Source organism: Pelophylax lessonae, assembly GCF_965119305.1.
Source record: "Pelophylax lessonae genome assembly, chromosome: 6".
Lineage (NCBI taxonomy): Eukaryota > Metazoa > Chordata > Amphibia > Anura > Ranidae > Pelophylax > Pelophylax lessonae.
The window spans coordinates 26407151-26423287 of NC_138773.1; the positions used below are offsets into that span (position 1 = coordinate 26407151).

Sequence of the window (16137 nt, forward strand, 5' to 3'; positions counted from 1 at the left end):
ATCTCTAATTTGGACCTGATGATGTTAGCCACACTATGAAGGTGATCCAAATGGCACCCGCATGGTCTGGAGAAGCAGCATTGAAACGGTGGAGAGGTCCCTATGATTATCCCCCCAGGGGAATAGCTCTTATGACCGTGTGGTAATACACAGGTCTTACCTTGAGGTGAGAGGCCACCCTTGCATGGTGGAGGGATCACAAGCACCTGAGCACTTTACTATTGTTTTGCACCATTGGGATGTGAAGAAATTATCAATGAACTTCTGATTGTATTTATGGACTTTCTAATGATTTATATTTATGCACATTTTATTGCACTTATTTAGCACTTTATTGGTGTTGTTTGCCAATACATTGCTTCATAATTTACATTTTGAAAGCACTTTTTTGCACATTTGTAGATAATTACTTATTGGATGCACTTTAATATACATTTACATTTGTATGCACCTTATTGCATAATTTGCGCATGATTTGATAATTTTATTGAGTAGCGCTGTAACTTCTTTTTTATACCATTTATCTATGTATGCGTGGTGATCAGCATATTTTGTTATAGCTGCTGCTTATAGGTGTATATCGTGATTTTTTATTATTTGATTGTTGCGCTGATTTATCCACTTTAGTTTTTTGATTTGTACTATGAATTAGTCACATTCTGAAGCCTCAATCGGGGGTGCTTCTGCTGATAGCATCCTGTATTTTTATGTAAATTGCATGGCTCACCCACACAGCTACCTTATCCACTCAGATAATGCACACAAACATGTGAATGAAGAACCACCAGTCCCATCTGCTGCCATTAAAAAGGACTTTGTGTTCCTAATGGAGCACATGTCCAGCATTTTCTTCTCCAGACCCATAAATGGAGGTCCATAATTCCTGGGGGAGTAGTCTGCTTGAGGACCCGAGGCTGGGAAATAATGTGCAGAAACCTAAGTATAGCACCCACAATCCACTGATCGCAGTTGCAATGCTTTGCAAACAATAATGCACTTTTTTTTTCTTTTTATTAGGGTTAATTTTATTTTTTACAAATGGTGGGGGTATGCATTGATCTACCGGCCAGCAAAAGTCCAAGTTATCTTTTTTTAAATTTTACAACTAGGACATTTCCTCAGATGGATTTGGGGGAGCGCAACCAGGTGTGAAAGGATACGTTTTTGGAAGAAGGCTTTACATATAGATCATGTTGTATATGATTTCCTTGAGGTCCTAAATAAAGAATATAAAAAAAAATCTTTTGATCTTTGCAGGACCTGCACGAAGTCCCAGATTATTGACCTAAAAAAAGAGGGGTTTAGTGCTGAGATTATGGACAAATCTCAACCGCCCATTATCGTCACAGACTGGTAAGTGTAATTTATAAACTGGTCTCAATCTATGGAATATCTCACATGTGATTGGTGGAGGGAGAGTTGTAGGATGAATCTTGTGCCTGTGCAGAGCAAATGGGAATTGTGATTTAGCTGCTTTATAGATACTGTGGGGGAGATGGAGCATTCAGAATCTGGTGCATCTGTGCATGGCAGCCAATCAGCTTCTAACTTTGGCTTGTTCAATTAAGCTTTTACAATAAAACCTGGAAGCTGATTGGTTTCTATGCAGAGCTGTGCCAGCTTTTGCACCCTCCAGCTTTAGTAAATCTCCCCCTGTATGTCCTGATTAAGGAGGAGCTAAGGTTCTCCCCTTTTCTCTTTTACATAAGAGGGAGGTGTTTTATAGTTCACAGAGATAGCTGGGTAAGAGTCAGTCATATTTAACAGACCAAAGGGAGCATAAAAGGGAAGTTCTTAGTTAGAGTTTACATTCACTTTAATAATAAAGAAACTATTTATATACAAAAAAAACAGAAACTGCATTGCAAATGTTTCATCATTTGCTCAAACAGAACAAAAGAATGTAATGTTTGGAGTATATAAAGTTATAGTCTGGTTGTAAAAAAAAAAAAAGACACAATGCCATCTATTTCAACCAATAGAAAGAGGAAAAAAAAACAATTATATATATATATATATATATATATATATAATATATATATATATATATACACACACACACACACCGTATCTCACAAAAGTGAGTACGCCCCTCACATTTTTGTAAATATTCTATTATATCTTTTCATGTGACAACACTGAAGAAATGAGACTTTGCTACAATGTAAAGTAGTGAGTGTACAGCTTGTATAACAGTGTAAATTTGCTGTCCCCTCAAAATAACTCAACACACAGCCATTAATGTCTAAACCACTGGCAACAAAAGTGAGTACACCTAAGTGAAAATGTCCAAATTGGACCCAATTAGCCATTTTCCCTCCCCAATGTCATGTGACTCATTAGTGTTACAAGGTCTCAGGTGTAAATGAGGAACAGGTGTGTTAAATTTGGTGTTATCGCTCTCACTCTCTCATACTGGTCACTGGAAGTTCAAAATGGCCCCCCATGGCAAAGAACTCTCTGAGGATCTGAAAAAAAATTGTTGTTCTACATAAAGATGTCCTAGGCTATAAGAATATTGCCAAGATTCTGAAACTGAGCTGCAGCACAGTGGCCAAGACCACGCAGCGGTTTAACAGGACAGGTTCCACTCAGAACAGGCATCATTATGGTCGACCAAAGAAGTTGAGTGCACGTGCTCAGCATCATATCCATCGGTTGTCTTTGGGAAATAGACGTATGAGTGCTGCCAGCAATAATAATAATAAAATAAAATAAAAAAAAAATACTTTGATCTAGGTCAGTGCCAGGATTAGTATTTGGGTCAGGGTCAGTTTTTTTATTTTTTTTTACATTACTATCATTGTCCATGTGTTCTAGTTAGGATAAAAAAAATGAATAAAAAAAGCAAAATGCACACTATTGTTTCTGGGCTGTATTACAGGTACAAACAACAACAACATACACATATGTGGTATCGCTGTGATCATCAGAAGCAGGAGACTTTAGTTTGGGTTGTTCTTTGGTAGTAGCAAGAAATATACAGCTAAATTTAAAAAAAAAGATTTCTTTTACTATTTTGGTCCAGTTTTTCTTTGCAAAAAAAAAAGAGAGATATCCATTACCATTTACCACCAAATGAAAGCCCAATTTGTTCTGAAAAAAATGTGGTATAATCCACCTGGATGCACAAAAGGGTTAAAGGTTTGATAAAAAAAAATAGTACCTAAGCTGTAATCTATTTATATAACTCTAAGTTGGGGTAACGCCCTATAAAACTTTTTTCCCCTCAGGTATGCGGCTAGGAAGGACTGTAGCTGCCAGTATGAGTTGTTGGTCCGACTGCTTTCTGAAGACAAGAAAACCTTACAGGAGTTTCACCCTCAGCTGGTGTCGATACCGCAACGTAGTGATGGCCAATGGCATTATGTAATATTCCAATTGCATTACCTTACAGATAAGCCATAATGTTGCTTTACCTTAATGCCTCGTACACACCATCAGATAATCGGAGGACTTATCGTTCGCATTTTGTTGCATGATACTAGTGTAGCACGACCCCCTTGAGGGCTGCTGGGTAATGGTATATCCTCTGCACTCCCTTGACCCTGAGAAACATCCAACCCACTAGGCACTATAGGTTCAGTCATTTTCTGTATAGTCCTAGTAAGAATACGCTCAACACAACAGAAACCAGTTTAACTGTTTACTGGAATGAAATGAGTAAAGCAAATAACTGCATAAGAAATATCAAAAATACTTAAAGCGGAGTTCCGCCTTCCCCCTCCACCCCCTCCAAAAATGAAAAGTCAGCAGCTACACTTACTGTACACATACTGTAGCTGCTGACTTTTAATATTAGGACACTTACCTGTCCTGGAGTCCAGCGATGTCGGCACCGCAGCCGATGTTTCCATCGGCTGTCGGGTGTTGCCGCCGCCATTGGCGGTAAGGGAACCCGGCAGTGAAGCCTTGCGGCTTCATGGGCGGGTCCCTACTGCGCATGCGCGAAGCTCGCTGCGCATTCCTAGCGGAGGAGGGAGGGGGGGCCCAACTTCCGAGGGACAGCGCCGTATCCCGGAAGTGGGAAAGGGTACCTGTCAAAAACAGGTACCCGTTCCCCCCCTGAAAGGTGCCAAATGTGGCACCGGAGGGGGGGAGGAAACAAAAGAGCGGAAGTTCCACTTTTGGGTGGAACTCTGCTTTAAATAACCATTGATGTGGTGTCACTCCTCTAAACCCCAATAATAGAGGTGGAGCCTAGAAGATTGACACCCAGGTAGATGCTTAATTCGCAAACAGTATATGAAATAAATGAGGGTGACTATAATGATCATCAGTTGTAGCTGCAATAACTATAATCCAAGTGTAACAACCCTAAATTGTACTCAGTCCCTCTAAACTCAAGCCAATAACCAATCTAAAGCAGATTAATAGGATTGTATCCTATATCAGGGAGCCCCCTTTAAGAAATATGGAAAGTGTATACTCTACTCTAGCAAGGCCTTGCAAATTCTTCGCCTGCAGTTGGAGCTCTTTATCACTCTTCTGTGTGATATTTGTAATCCAGGGACAAAGATGTTTGTGAAATCTTAACTGCTGTCAGTGTATTCTGTATGCAAAGGTATACTTGCAGTTACAGGTGTCACCAGGCACTCTTATGTAGTGACAGTGTCCACATGTGACCCTCCCATCCACAGATGGAGCCTCTCCTCCTGATGCTGTGTCACAGGAAGACTCTCAGCTTTCACTGTCTCAGACCGTTAGTTCAGCGCCACCCGCTCTCCTCTCAGCTCCAGTGTTAATTTTGTCGACTAAAACGTTTTCGTCGACTAAATTAACACAATTTTAGTCGACTAAAATACGACTAAAACTAAAACAATTCAGATGACTAAAATACGACTAAAATGGCATTTTAGTCTTAAAGCGGAGTTCCAGCCATTTACTCACCTGTCCAACGGTCCAGCGATGCGGCCGCCGGAAGCCTCGATCCTCTCCCTCGGCGCCGACATCACTGCTGTGGGCACCCGGCTGTTACAGTTTGCGGCTTCACAGCCGGGTACCCACTGCGCATGCGCGAGTCGAGCTGCGCGCCGTGATTGGCCGGCAATCTTCTGGGATCTTTGAAGTGTCCCAGAAGATTGCAGGGAGGGAGGGGAAGAGGAGAACTTCCGCTCAGGGCGCCGCGGCGCTCCGAGCGGAAGTGGGAGCGGGTACCTGTCAAAACTTGGTACCCGCTCTCCCCCCCCCAAAAAAATGACATGCCAAATGTGGCATGTCGGGGGGTCAGGACTCCCTAAAGCGGAAGTTCCACTTTTGGGTGGAACTCCGCTTTAAGACTAAAATACGACTAAAACTAAAATGACATTTTAGTCAAAAGACTATAACTAAAACTAAATCGAAATTTGCTGCCAAAATTAACACTGGTGCATGCTCAAAGCTTAATACCATAAATAATAACATATTAGATTTATATAATGAGTTTGGAAATTGTAGAGAAATGCTTAAATAATGCATTGCAAATTACAGTTGAACTACACCCATTCCATTATAGATGACTAAAATGAGTTTTAGTCGACTAAAATGTAGGATGTTTTAGTCTACTAAAATGTAGGATGTTTTAGTCGACTAAAATGTACTGGAGTTTTAGTCGACTAAATACGACTAAAACTAAAACACTTGCAGAAGACTAAAATGGGACTAAAACTAAAATGCCATTTTAGTCCTAAGACTAAATTGAAATTTGCTGCCAAAATTAACACTGCTGAGCTCTCTGGACCTGTCACTACCCAGTGACCGCCGACATCTGCTCTGCTGAGGACGGAAGCCCCTCACTCTAGGCCACACACCCAGGCCTCTGTCTCCAACACTCCTTTAGCAGCTCTTCCTCTCAGGTCTCCCCTCCATGAGTCCCAGAAGCAAGAGAGCGTGCACTCGGCCCCGCCCCAAGTATATACTCTCCCCCATGATCCTCCGTGGGTCCCAAAGCTCCCTGGGAGTATAGTCCCGTCCGCCAACCATATCACAGTTTACACTCTTCTCCAGACTATATCCCCACAATCCAGTTTGTCCATTTTGGGGAGAAGACGATCCTACTTGTAAATTCCTAAAGAAGCACTCTGATATTGTCCGAACAGCAACCCGAGTATAATATATATATATATATATATATATATATATATATATATATATATATGCCATCTTTATATTATATATATACAATAATCCCAGCTTGGCTACATCCTCCCCCCACTTGAAATTCTTTGGTCCCCAAAGATGGAGGGATTCTCCTTATGAGAATACGATACACAGTAGTTTAATAGAGATGGATTAACAACAACCCTGAGTAGAATTTAAAACAGTTGACAACTGATCAATAAAGGAACTTTCAAGTAACTGACTATGCAAAGTACTGGAAAAAAGTGAGTCACTCTCACAACAGGCCAGTAATAAATGAGTGGCCCACCTAATAGTGTCAGCGGGTGAAGCAGGGTCATTTTCCACCAAAGGTTCAGTGGAAGAGGTCGGTGCTTGATTGAGGCATTGAGTGGTTACGATACGCTCATCCAAGCTTTCTCCAAGGGCGTTGTAAGTAAGTCTTTTTGGGGAATGAATTTCTCTTCTGAGCCTTGAAGACATGTTTTCACTCAACTCAGGTTTCAGGCTCCAGTCCCCATGAACTACAACCTGGCTGTGGCTCCTTTAACTATTCAGAAGTATCTCCCGAGCCGCTCACCGGGAGTGACCTTAAATTTTCACCCACTATAGGGATCTTCACATCTTCTACATGTGGAGAACCAGGGTGGTCTGAATTAAACAGTTCAGGATTAAAGGGTGAGGGAACAACTGGAACTTCTTCAAGACCTGGTGCATTCGACTGCTCAATCATCTCTGTCTCAACCTCCTGAATTTCCTCATTTGCTATCACAACAGGACTTTCTAAATCCTGGGGTTGTTGCAAGTCTTTGACTCGAGATCCCCCTCTTTCAGGTAAGGGCAACATTGGCCAATCTCCCATAGAGGACCTGCTACTTCTAGACGTGTCCTCCACTGAAGAAGGCCACCACCAATCGAATATCACTTCTTCATCTTCACTGTCTTCCTCCTCTTCTTGCTGACTTAAGAAATTAGATGCCCGCTGTGTCCAAGAGCATAAAGTGGGGGGTTCTAGGAACATCAACGTCATAAACAGCTGTCACCCTAATGGCATCAGAGATAGGCAACAAGTGATGCCTATGCCATGCTCTTATGGGACCAACCTTCCTCTCTGGACGGATCTGGTACACAGGCAGGCCAGACAATTTCTTGCAGATGACAAAGGGCTGAGAGTGCCTTCGGTCAGCCAATTTATGCTTCCCGAGCACTGTCAGATTCCTCAATAGGACTCGATCACCAGGCTGTAGATCTTGTTCCTCACTTTCAGAGCATAATTTTTCTAATTTCATGGCTCTCTCAATGCAGAGGCTTCAAGGGCTTTCTCATAAGCTACTTTCAAATTTCTCCGGAGCTGATCCACATAGCCTTTATAAGAACTCTGTGAAGTATGATCAGATGATGTCCCAAAGGTCAGATCCACGGGCAAGCGAGCTTCTCTCCCGAACATCAATTTATAAGGATAATATCCAGTAGAGTCATTCACAGTGCTGTTATAAGCATGCACTACTGTGGCAATGTGATCTCCCCAATGTTGTTTCTTCTCCATCAGCAGAGTTCCCAACATATTCAGCAAGGTACGATTGAACCTCTCACACTGAGGGGGTCTCCCTGTGGATTATACAGAGTTTTTCTCGATTTTTGTATGTTCAACAGTTCACATAGTCTTTGGATCTGCTTACTCTAAAAATCCTGGCCTTGGTCCGAATATATACGTTGTGGCAGGCCATAATGGACGAAGAACTTTTCCACCAGTGTGTTGGCAACTGTGCTAGCCTTATGATCTCATGTTGGAAAAGCCTGAGCATACCTAGTAAAGTAGTCTGTCACAACTAAGACATTACTATGCCCACCCAAATCAGGTTCGAGACACAGGAGGTCAATACACACCAACTCCATGGGTCCTTGGCTTTGCAGATGGCCCATCGCAGCAGCTCTTCCTTTGAATGCATCGAATGGCAATAACCCTTTACTTCTTTCCTCATAAAAGGCCAGTAGAATCGGTCTTTGACCAGTTTATTTGTCCGGTCTGGTCCCAAGTGCCCATTAGCATCATGAAGGGCTGTGAGCACAGTCAACCATTGCTTCCCCGGCAAAAACAACTGTTGAACTCCATCTGATTCTTCTGTAGGATTTACAAGATAGACAATTACATCTTTTAATTCCATCTTGTCCCAATCCTTGTGTATTACTTTAGCACCTACAATTGGGCTATCCAGTAAGGCGTTGGGATCTCCTGAGGTTAGCGCCGTCTTCACTAGTGCACCCAGAGGGTCCTCCTTCTGATCCCTCCTCATATCTTCCTTCGTTAGCTGGGGGAGCTCCAGACTCCACACTTGAGTCAAATCACAATAACACAGAGGCACCCCGGCCGGGGAGACCCCCACTGTCTCAGCTCCAGGAGCTCCCTTTAGTCGATACTCTACTCCTTGGCATGCAGCTTGCACTCCTTCTGAGGTTATATGCACCCAATCACGTTCTTTTCTGTCTGAAGAATGTGGCCGTCTAGATAAAGCATCAGCATCCAAATTTCCTTTCCCTGGTCGATACTTCAAGCTGAACTGAAATTCTGACAGAGCGGCCAACCACCGATGTCCTGTGGCATCTAGTTTAGCCGTAGTCAACAAGTAGGTCAAAGGGTTGTTGTCTGTCTTCACCACGAAGAAGGCTCCATAAAGGTAATCTCGCAGCTTATCCACCACTGGCCACTTGAGGGCCAGGAACTCCAACTTATGTATGGGATAGTTCCTCTCTGAAGGGGTCAAACTGCGACTCACATACGCTACAGGACGTAGCTTTCCTTCACTCTCCCGGTACAGCACTCCACCCAACCCATCCCGACTGGCATCAACGTGTAGTTCATAGGGTTTTGTCGGGTCAGCATAAGCTAGAGCAGGAGCTTTGGTGAGACTTTCCTTCATCTTCCAGAAGGCTTGTTCACATCTAGTGTTCCACTGGGCTTGGAAAGACTCTTTGGATCCTATAGGCCCCTTTCGAAACAGTACTTTGACACTCAGCTGCAATTCTCCTTCATTAGTTTCTTTCTGCAACAGCTCATTCAACGGTTTTGCTATCTGTGCAAAATTCTTGACAAATCTTCTATAGTAGGAACAGAACCCCAAGAAAGATTGGAACTCAGTTACTGTCCTTGGTCGAGGCCAGGTGTGACAGCTTCTAACTTCTTAGGATCAGTAGCCACACCTTAGGCAGACACTACATGCCCCAAATAGGTGACAGACGTCTGATAGAATCGACACTTCTCTAGAGATAACTTCAGCCCTTCCTCATAAAGCCTCTGAAAAACCTTCTCCAGACGAGCTTCATGCTCTTCCAACATTCTTCCGAACACAATGATGTCGTCTAAGTGTACGAGGACTTCAACTAGATTCATGTCACCTACAGTGTTTTCCATCAATCGTTGGAAAGTGGTTGGGGCTCCTTAACGGGCTAATGAAAGCAGTCTTCTCCCTGTCATCGGGTGCATGGGTATTTGATAGTAGCCACTCTTCAGGTCCAGCACACTGAACCACTTAGCTCATGACAAGCATTGCAAGGCATCTTCTATTCTTCGGGTCATGTACTGATCAGGAATAGTACTGCGATTCAAAGTTCGATAGTCAATACACATCCTAATAGTCCCATTTTTTTTTCTGGACCACAACAATAGGAGAGGCATATGGACTACGGGACTCACGGATAGCATCTGACTTCTTTAGTTCAGCCAGCTGTTCTCGGAGATGCTCCAGATCACTTAACGGAATTCGCCTGGCTCTTTGGCGAAATGTTTTATCCTTACTCAACAGGATTCGGTGTTGAGTGCTCTTGGCACACCCTACATAATAATCGTTCTTCGAGAACAATTTTCTCCATCTGGACAACTGAGTCAATAACCGCTCCCCCCACTTGAATGGGACAGCCGGGCACCAAATCTGAGGGTCTTCTTTCTGCTCACTCCCCTCTTTCTTCCTGACCAGATCCTTTAGGGTCACTGGGGTGGCACACTCACCTGTCCCAACACTTTCTGAGGTTTCAGACTGACTGGATGTTCCATAGTGTTCCTGACACTGACAGGGACTTTCCCTCCAGTTCGCCACAAGGCCTTGGTGGGGACTATTTCTGGGACCAGCTCAAGCCCAGTGTGTTCTCCCAGTGGGTCGCCTTCCAGCATTACGAAAGGACCCGGCTGATCCCAAGACAGTTTGATGGTGGCTTTCATACACATCCTTTCACCTGGCTGTAACACCTGCTCTCGAGTGTTCAGTTGCCATAACTTCCCCACTCCGTCGACAGGGGCTTTCTGTTCTTGTATCACTTGCTGAAAAGCTCTCTTTAGTTGGGGATGCATTTCTTCAACTGGTGAACCCCTTAAGGCTAAAGGGGTAGGCATCCTCCTCACCAAGTCGGTAGCTGTCCCAATGATTAAGGAATTCTGCTTCACTCCAGGAGGTCGAGGACACACCACCGCCAAAGTATCGAAGACTTCCATCCTTTCATCTGCTGACAGGTTAAAAGCAATCTTCACCAGTATATACCCATCATCGTGAAATTTCTGGGGTCCAAGGCCCCAAATTTCTAGCTCCTCCAGCTTGCATAGCGGGTTATGTTTCAAATACTTGTCATAGAAGTCCCTACATAACAGCGTCACTTGAGCTCCGGTATCTAACAGAGCCTTAGTGTAGATCCCTTCCACTTGCAGTGAGACTACCAAAGAGGGTCCCATTAACTTCTTGGGCATCCGCCCCTCTGTAGGAGTGAATAATTTTCACCGTGCAATCGGCACTGGCCTTTGCAGCTCTTTGGGGGTGTCCCTTCCAGGGAACTCAGCAATCTGTACTTCCACTGATTTCATGACAGGGGACTACATTTTCTTCTTCTTTTTCCTTGGTGGAGAGGATGCACTAACTCGCTGTGTCTCTTCCTCCAACCCAGGCGGCCCCCTTCGAATATTAAGTGTGGAAGGGGAAGACAGGGCAGAGGACCCCACTCCGTGCTGTTTTTGACCAGTGTTACTAGTGCTGGAGCTCTGGTTGATCTTGGGACACTCAATTGGTTCCTTCACTGAGGTCCCCTGAAGTTTTCCACCTTCTTGGCAAAGAAGAATTTCTGCAGTGCTTTCAATAGCTCTTCCACAACTTCAGGACTCGGGACATTTGGGACATTTTGCCTGGAAATGTCCAACTTCCCCACATTCAAAACACCCTCTATCTCGGAAAGGTGAGAGATTCAGCCCTTAAGGTTCTTCTTTGGCTCTTTAATCATCCCCTGTGCCTCCATGACTTGCATCAGGGTCTGGCACATATGAGTTTGTGCCTGTGCCACCTGAATCATTAACTCGGTGGAGCTGGAATTCTCTTCAAGTTTCTTCTTTTCCACAAGGTCTTTACGATGACCTAAATGAGCATCCACTTCACTCTCTTCGTCTGAAAGACTGTTCTCTACTCGAGCTAAATGGGCGGAGGCCCTCTCTTTCCGCCACTCACTGCTCAACAGTTCTCGCACACCTTGACTTTTCTCTTCCAGCAAGGCTTCCTCTTCCCTCACCTCTCTCATCAGTTCAGGACAGGTGGGCGTGTTGTTCCGGACTCCCTTCAGTATGAATTTTAGGACGATAGGATGATTCGGCTGGGCCCCTTGCAACACCCTGTCTAACCGCACCCGGTCGGCATCTTTAGGGTCTATGCCCTTTTTCAACAGGATCTAGTGCAACATCTTCTCCACCCGGGAAACATAATCAGATAGCCTCTCTCCTCTTTGCTGGTGGGTATGATTAAACTTGTACAGCAGATTTGTAGTTTTCTCGACTCGTCCAAAGACAGCAAACGGGGAATCTAAGTAATTTTTAGCGGTACAGTTTTTATTGCCCATCCGCAGGTTCCTAATCACCTCAGCAGCGGGGCCCCTCAAACTTTCACTGAGTCTCTGTCTTTTTACTGCTTCGGGCACACTCCATTCTTCCACAGCTTGGGTGGCCTGGCTCATCCAACTCTCAAAGTCTTCTTCCCCTGTGGGGGTGGGCAACTGACCCGAGAAGAACCGCAGCCATCTGTAACTCTGTCCAGCATCATTTGACCCATTCTTGACCAGACTGTCGACCAGACAACTCATGTCTGCGTAGAAAGAAGCAGGGGGAGCTCCTGGTCCACTGGTACCTCTTCTTACAGGTCTGGGACTGGCTGGTGAGGGCGGTGATCCCCCTTCCATAACCTCCTCTTTTTCCCACTGAAAAAACACTCGGGCCGGAATTCCTCCGTTCAGTGTTTTTTCTTCTGCCTGGAAGCATTCAGGTATATCTTCTTGCCATTCTAGTAGTACTTGAATGACATCCAGCTCATCATCTGCTTGGGCATCCAGCAGATAGGCCCTCTGATCGGGGACTAAAGCCTTCACCCACCTTTAAATTTCTGTTTCAGTGCATTCATTTCAAGCGACCTCCAGCACGATGCTCCACTCCAATTGGGCCCCTTGGGACCGTGCCCAGGTTCTAGCAAAGGTCAAATTCATAGCCCTCCCTGGAACTGGCTCCTAAAGGGGTGTACTCAGGGCTGGAGTGGCAAAGTGGATCCCGGACGAGCCCACAAATGTAGCATGACCCCCTTGAGGGCTACTGGTTAATGGTATATCGTCTGCACTCCCTGGACCCTGAGAAACATCTAACCCGCTAGGCGCTATAGGTTCAGTCACTTTCTGTATAGTTCTTCTAAGAATACACTCAACACAACAGAAACCAGTTTAACTGTTTACTGGAATGAAATGAGTAAAGCAAATAACTGCTTAAGAAATATCAAAAATACCTAAATAACCATTGATGTGGTGTCACTCCTTTAAACCCCAATAAGAGGTGGAGCCTAGAAGATTGACACCCAGGTAGATGCTTAATTCACAAACAGTATATGAAATAAATGAGAGTGACTATAATGATCATCAGTTGTAGCTTACTATAATAACTATAATCCAATTGTAAAAAGCCCAAATTGTACTCTGTCCCTCTAAACTCAAGCCAATAACCAATCTAAAGCAGATTAATAAGATTGTATCCTATATCAGGGAGCCCCCTTTAAGAAATATGGAAAGTGTAGTTTCTACTCTAGCAAGGCCTTGCAAATTCTTCGCCGGCAGTTGGAGCTGTTTATCACTCTTCTGTGGGATATTTGTAATCCAGGGACAGAGATGTTTGTGAAATCCTAACTGCTGTCAGTGTATTCTGTATGCAATGTATACTTGCGGTTACAGATGTCACCAGGCACTCTTATGTAGAGACAGTGTCCACATGTGACCCTCTCATCCACAGAAGGAGCCTCTTCTCCTGATGCTGCATCACAGGAAGACTCTCAGCTTTCACTGTCTCAGACCATTAGTTCAGCGCCACCCGCTCTCCTCTCAGCTCTCTGGACCTGTCACTCTCCAGTGACCGCCGACATTCGCTCCGCTGAAGACGGGTGCCCCTCGCTCTAGGCCGCACTCCCAAGCCTCTGTCTCCGACAGTCCTTCAGCAGCTCTTCCTCACAGGTCTCCCCTCCATGAGTCCCAGAAGCAAGAGAGCGCATACTCTGCCCCGCCCCAAGTATATACTCTCCCCCATGATCCTCCGCGGGTCCCAAAGCTCCCTGGGAGTATAGCCCCGTCCGCTATCCATATCACAGTTTACACTTTCCTCCAGACTATATGTCCCACAATCCAGTTCGTCCATTTCCGGAGAGAAGCCGATCCTACTTTTAAATTCTTAAAGAAGCACTCTGACATTGTCCGAACAGCAACCCAAGTATATATATATATATACAGTATATATATATATATATATATATATATATATTCACGCCATCTTTATATATACAATAATCTCAGCTTGGCTACACTAGTATCGAATTCAACAATGTGTACTAAACATATGATTTTTTTTTTCGTACGCTTCTGGAAAAGCTTCCTGGTTGCGTAGCTAGGTATCGGATAGTGCAAAACAAAACAATGGCAACCAGGCTTTTTCCGGATTATTTTTGTGTTTCTGATCATGCGTTGTCTTTGTCTATCGATTTTTAGCGAACGCATACTGTACTGATTAAATGATTGTCATTTACTATCACTTTATCATACGACAAAGTATTTGTGTTTGTCCCTTCGGATTTTGTTGGACGAAATGTCGTGATCGGGTGTTGAAAGCTGTATACTGACGATCAGATCATCGTGCGATCAATTCGAAATCAATTTTTTTCGTCCGATTATCTGATCGTGTGTACGAGTCATCCGGCCACCTGCGATGATTCCCAAAACAAGCAGGATGGCGATCTGCCTATGTAAACAAGGCAAACCGCCATTCTGACAGGGGTGAGGATAGAGATATTGTGTTCCTGCTAAACAAGAACACAGATCTCTGTCTTCCTGCAGTCAGATCACATCCTCCACACAGTTAGCAAGCACTCCCTAGGAGCACACAACCCTTTAATCGCCCCTGATGTTAACCCCCTCCCTGCCAGTGTCATTAGTACAGAAACAGTGCATATTTTTAGCGCTGATCACTGTAGTAATGTCACTGGTCCCCAAAAAAGTGTCAAAAGTATCAGTTAGGTGGCAGATTTGTCCGCCGCAATGTCACAGTCCCGCTAAAAATCACTGATCGACGTCATTGCTAATAATAAATAAATAAAAATGCCCAAAAAATATCCCATAGTTTGTAGACGCGATAACTTTTGCGCAAACCAATCAATATACACTTATTGGGATTTTTTTTTTTTTTTTTTACCAAAAACATGTAGCAGAATACATATTAGCCTAAACTAATGAAAAAATTCGATTTTTTTACATTTTTTATTGGATATGTTTTATAGCAGAAAGTAAAAAATATTGTTTTTTTTTTTTTTTTTTTTTCCAAAATTTTCACTTTTTTTTGTTTATAGCGCAAAAAATAAAAACCACAGAAGTGGTCAAATACCACCAAAAGAAAGTGGGGAAAAAGATATAAATTTTGTTTGGGCACAGTCGCACAACCGCACAATTGTCAGTTAAACTTAACACAGTGACATATCGCAAAAAATGGCCTGGTCATAAAGGGGGTAAAACCTTCTGGGGCTGAAGTGGTTGATTTAATTTTATGATTTCTCTACTTTCTTTTCCCCTTTTAGATATCACACACATTCAGTAACTATGGACCAGGAGTGCGCTATATATCTTTCCAGCATGGCGGGAAGGACACGAAGTTCTGGAAGGGCTGGTACGGAGTGCGAGTCACCAACAGCAGCGTCTCTATAGACATTTAGGGTCCAACTGCGTGAATGTGACATGTTTTCATTTTCCCTTCTAGTGTGGAAGGGCACTGCTAACCTGAAAATTTAATATGCAGTTATCTCGGAATTGTAATTGAAAGCAAATATGAAACATTACTATGTCATTGTTCTGGAACCCCAAAGTGTCAATAAAGCATGACTCTCATCCTCAGACTTTAATTTATTCTACATATAAATCTAATGGACAATATATTTGGCTTACTCAACAACCAGTTGAAGTGAAGCTCTCAGTGAAACCTCTAGTACCTATAGTCACTAAGCTCAATCTGTGTTGAGGAGGATGTTAACATGCATCCATTTATTATGAAAGGGCTGCCAATGCATGACAACAACCCAAAAAAACACTCCAGTCCTAATACTTACTATCTCTCTCTCCTTGCAGAGAAAAAAAAAATGTGTGTAAAAAAATAAAAAAAAATACAAAAATCCCCCAAAAATACCTAGGTTGGTGCCAGGGTTAGTATTTGGATCAAGGTCATGGTAAGTTTTTTTATTTTTTTTATATTTTTACAGGAATTTTATTTTTTTACATTAGTGTCAGTGTGTTTTAGGTAGGATTAAAAAAAAAAAAAAAAAAAGAAAGCAAAACAACAACTAACATACTAACATACACACACAGTATCTCACATTTTTGTAAATATTTTATTATATCTTTTCATGTGACAACACTGAAGAAATTACACTTTGCAACAATGTAAATGCATCATACATACTAGGGGGAATCCATAGCGGCGAAGGATCTGTGTGTTCTGGTGGATCATAAGCTTAA

The 16137-nt window shown here is 43.3% G+C and overlaps 1 protein-coding gene across 1 annotated transcript in view; it reads left to right on the top strand.

Annotated features, from left to right (window-relative positions):
- The window catches only part of LOC309557934 (F-box only protein 6-like), a 67448-nt gene extending 52041 nt beyond the window's left edge, over positions 1-15407 (top strand). The window contains exons 5-7 of the mRNA XM_082260807.1: positions 1258-1353; positions 3234-3369; positions 15207-15407. Coding sequence (XP_082116933.1) covers positions 1258-1353; positions 3234-3369; positions 15207-15341 — 367 coding nt within the window. The 3' untranslated portion in view covers positions 15342-15407. The remainder of the gene's footprint in view (positions 1-1257; positions 1354-3233; positions 3370-15206) is intronic.
- Positions 15408-16137: the final 730 nt, after the last annotated feature.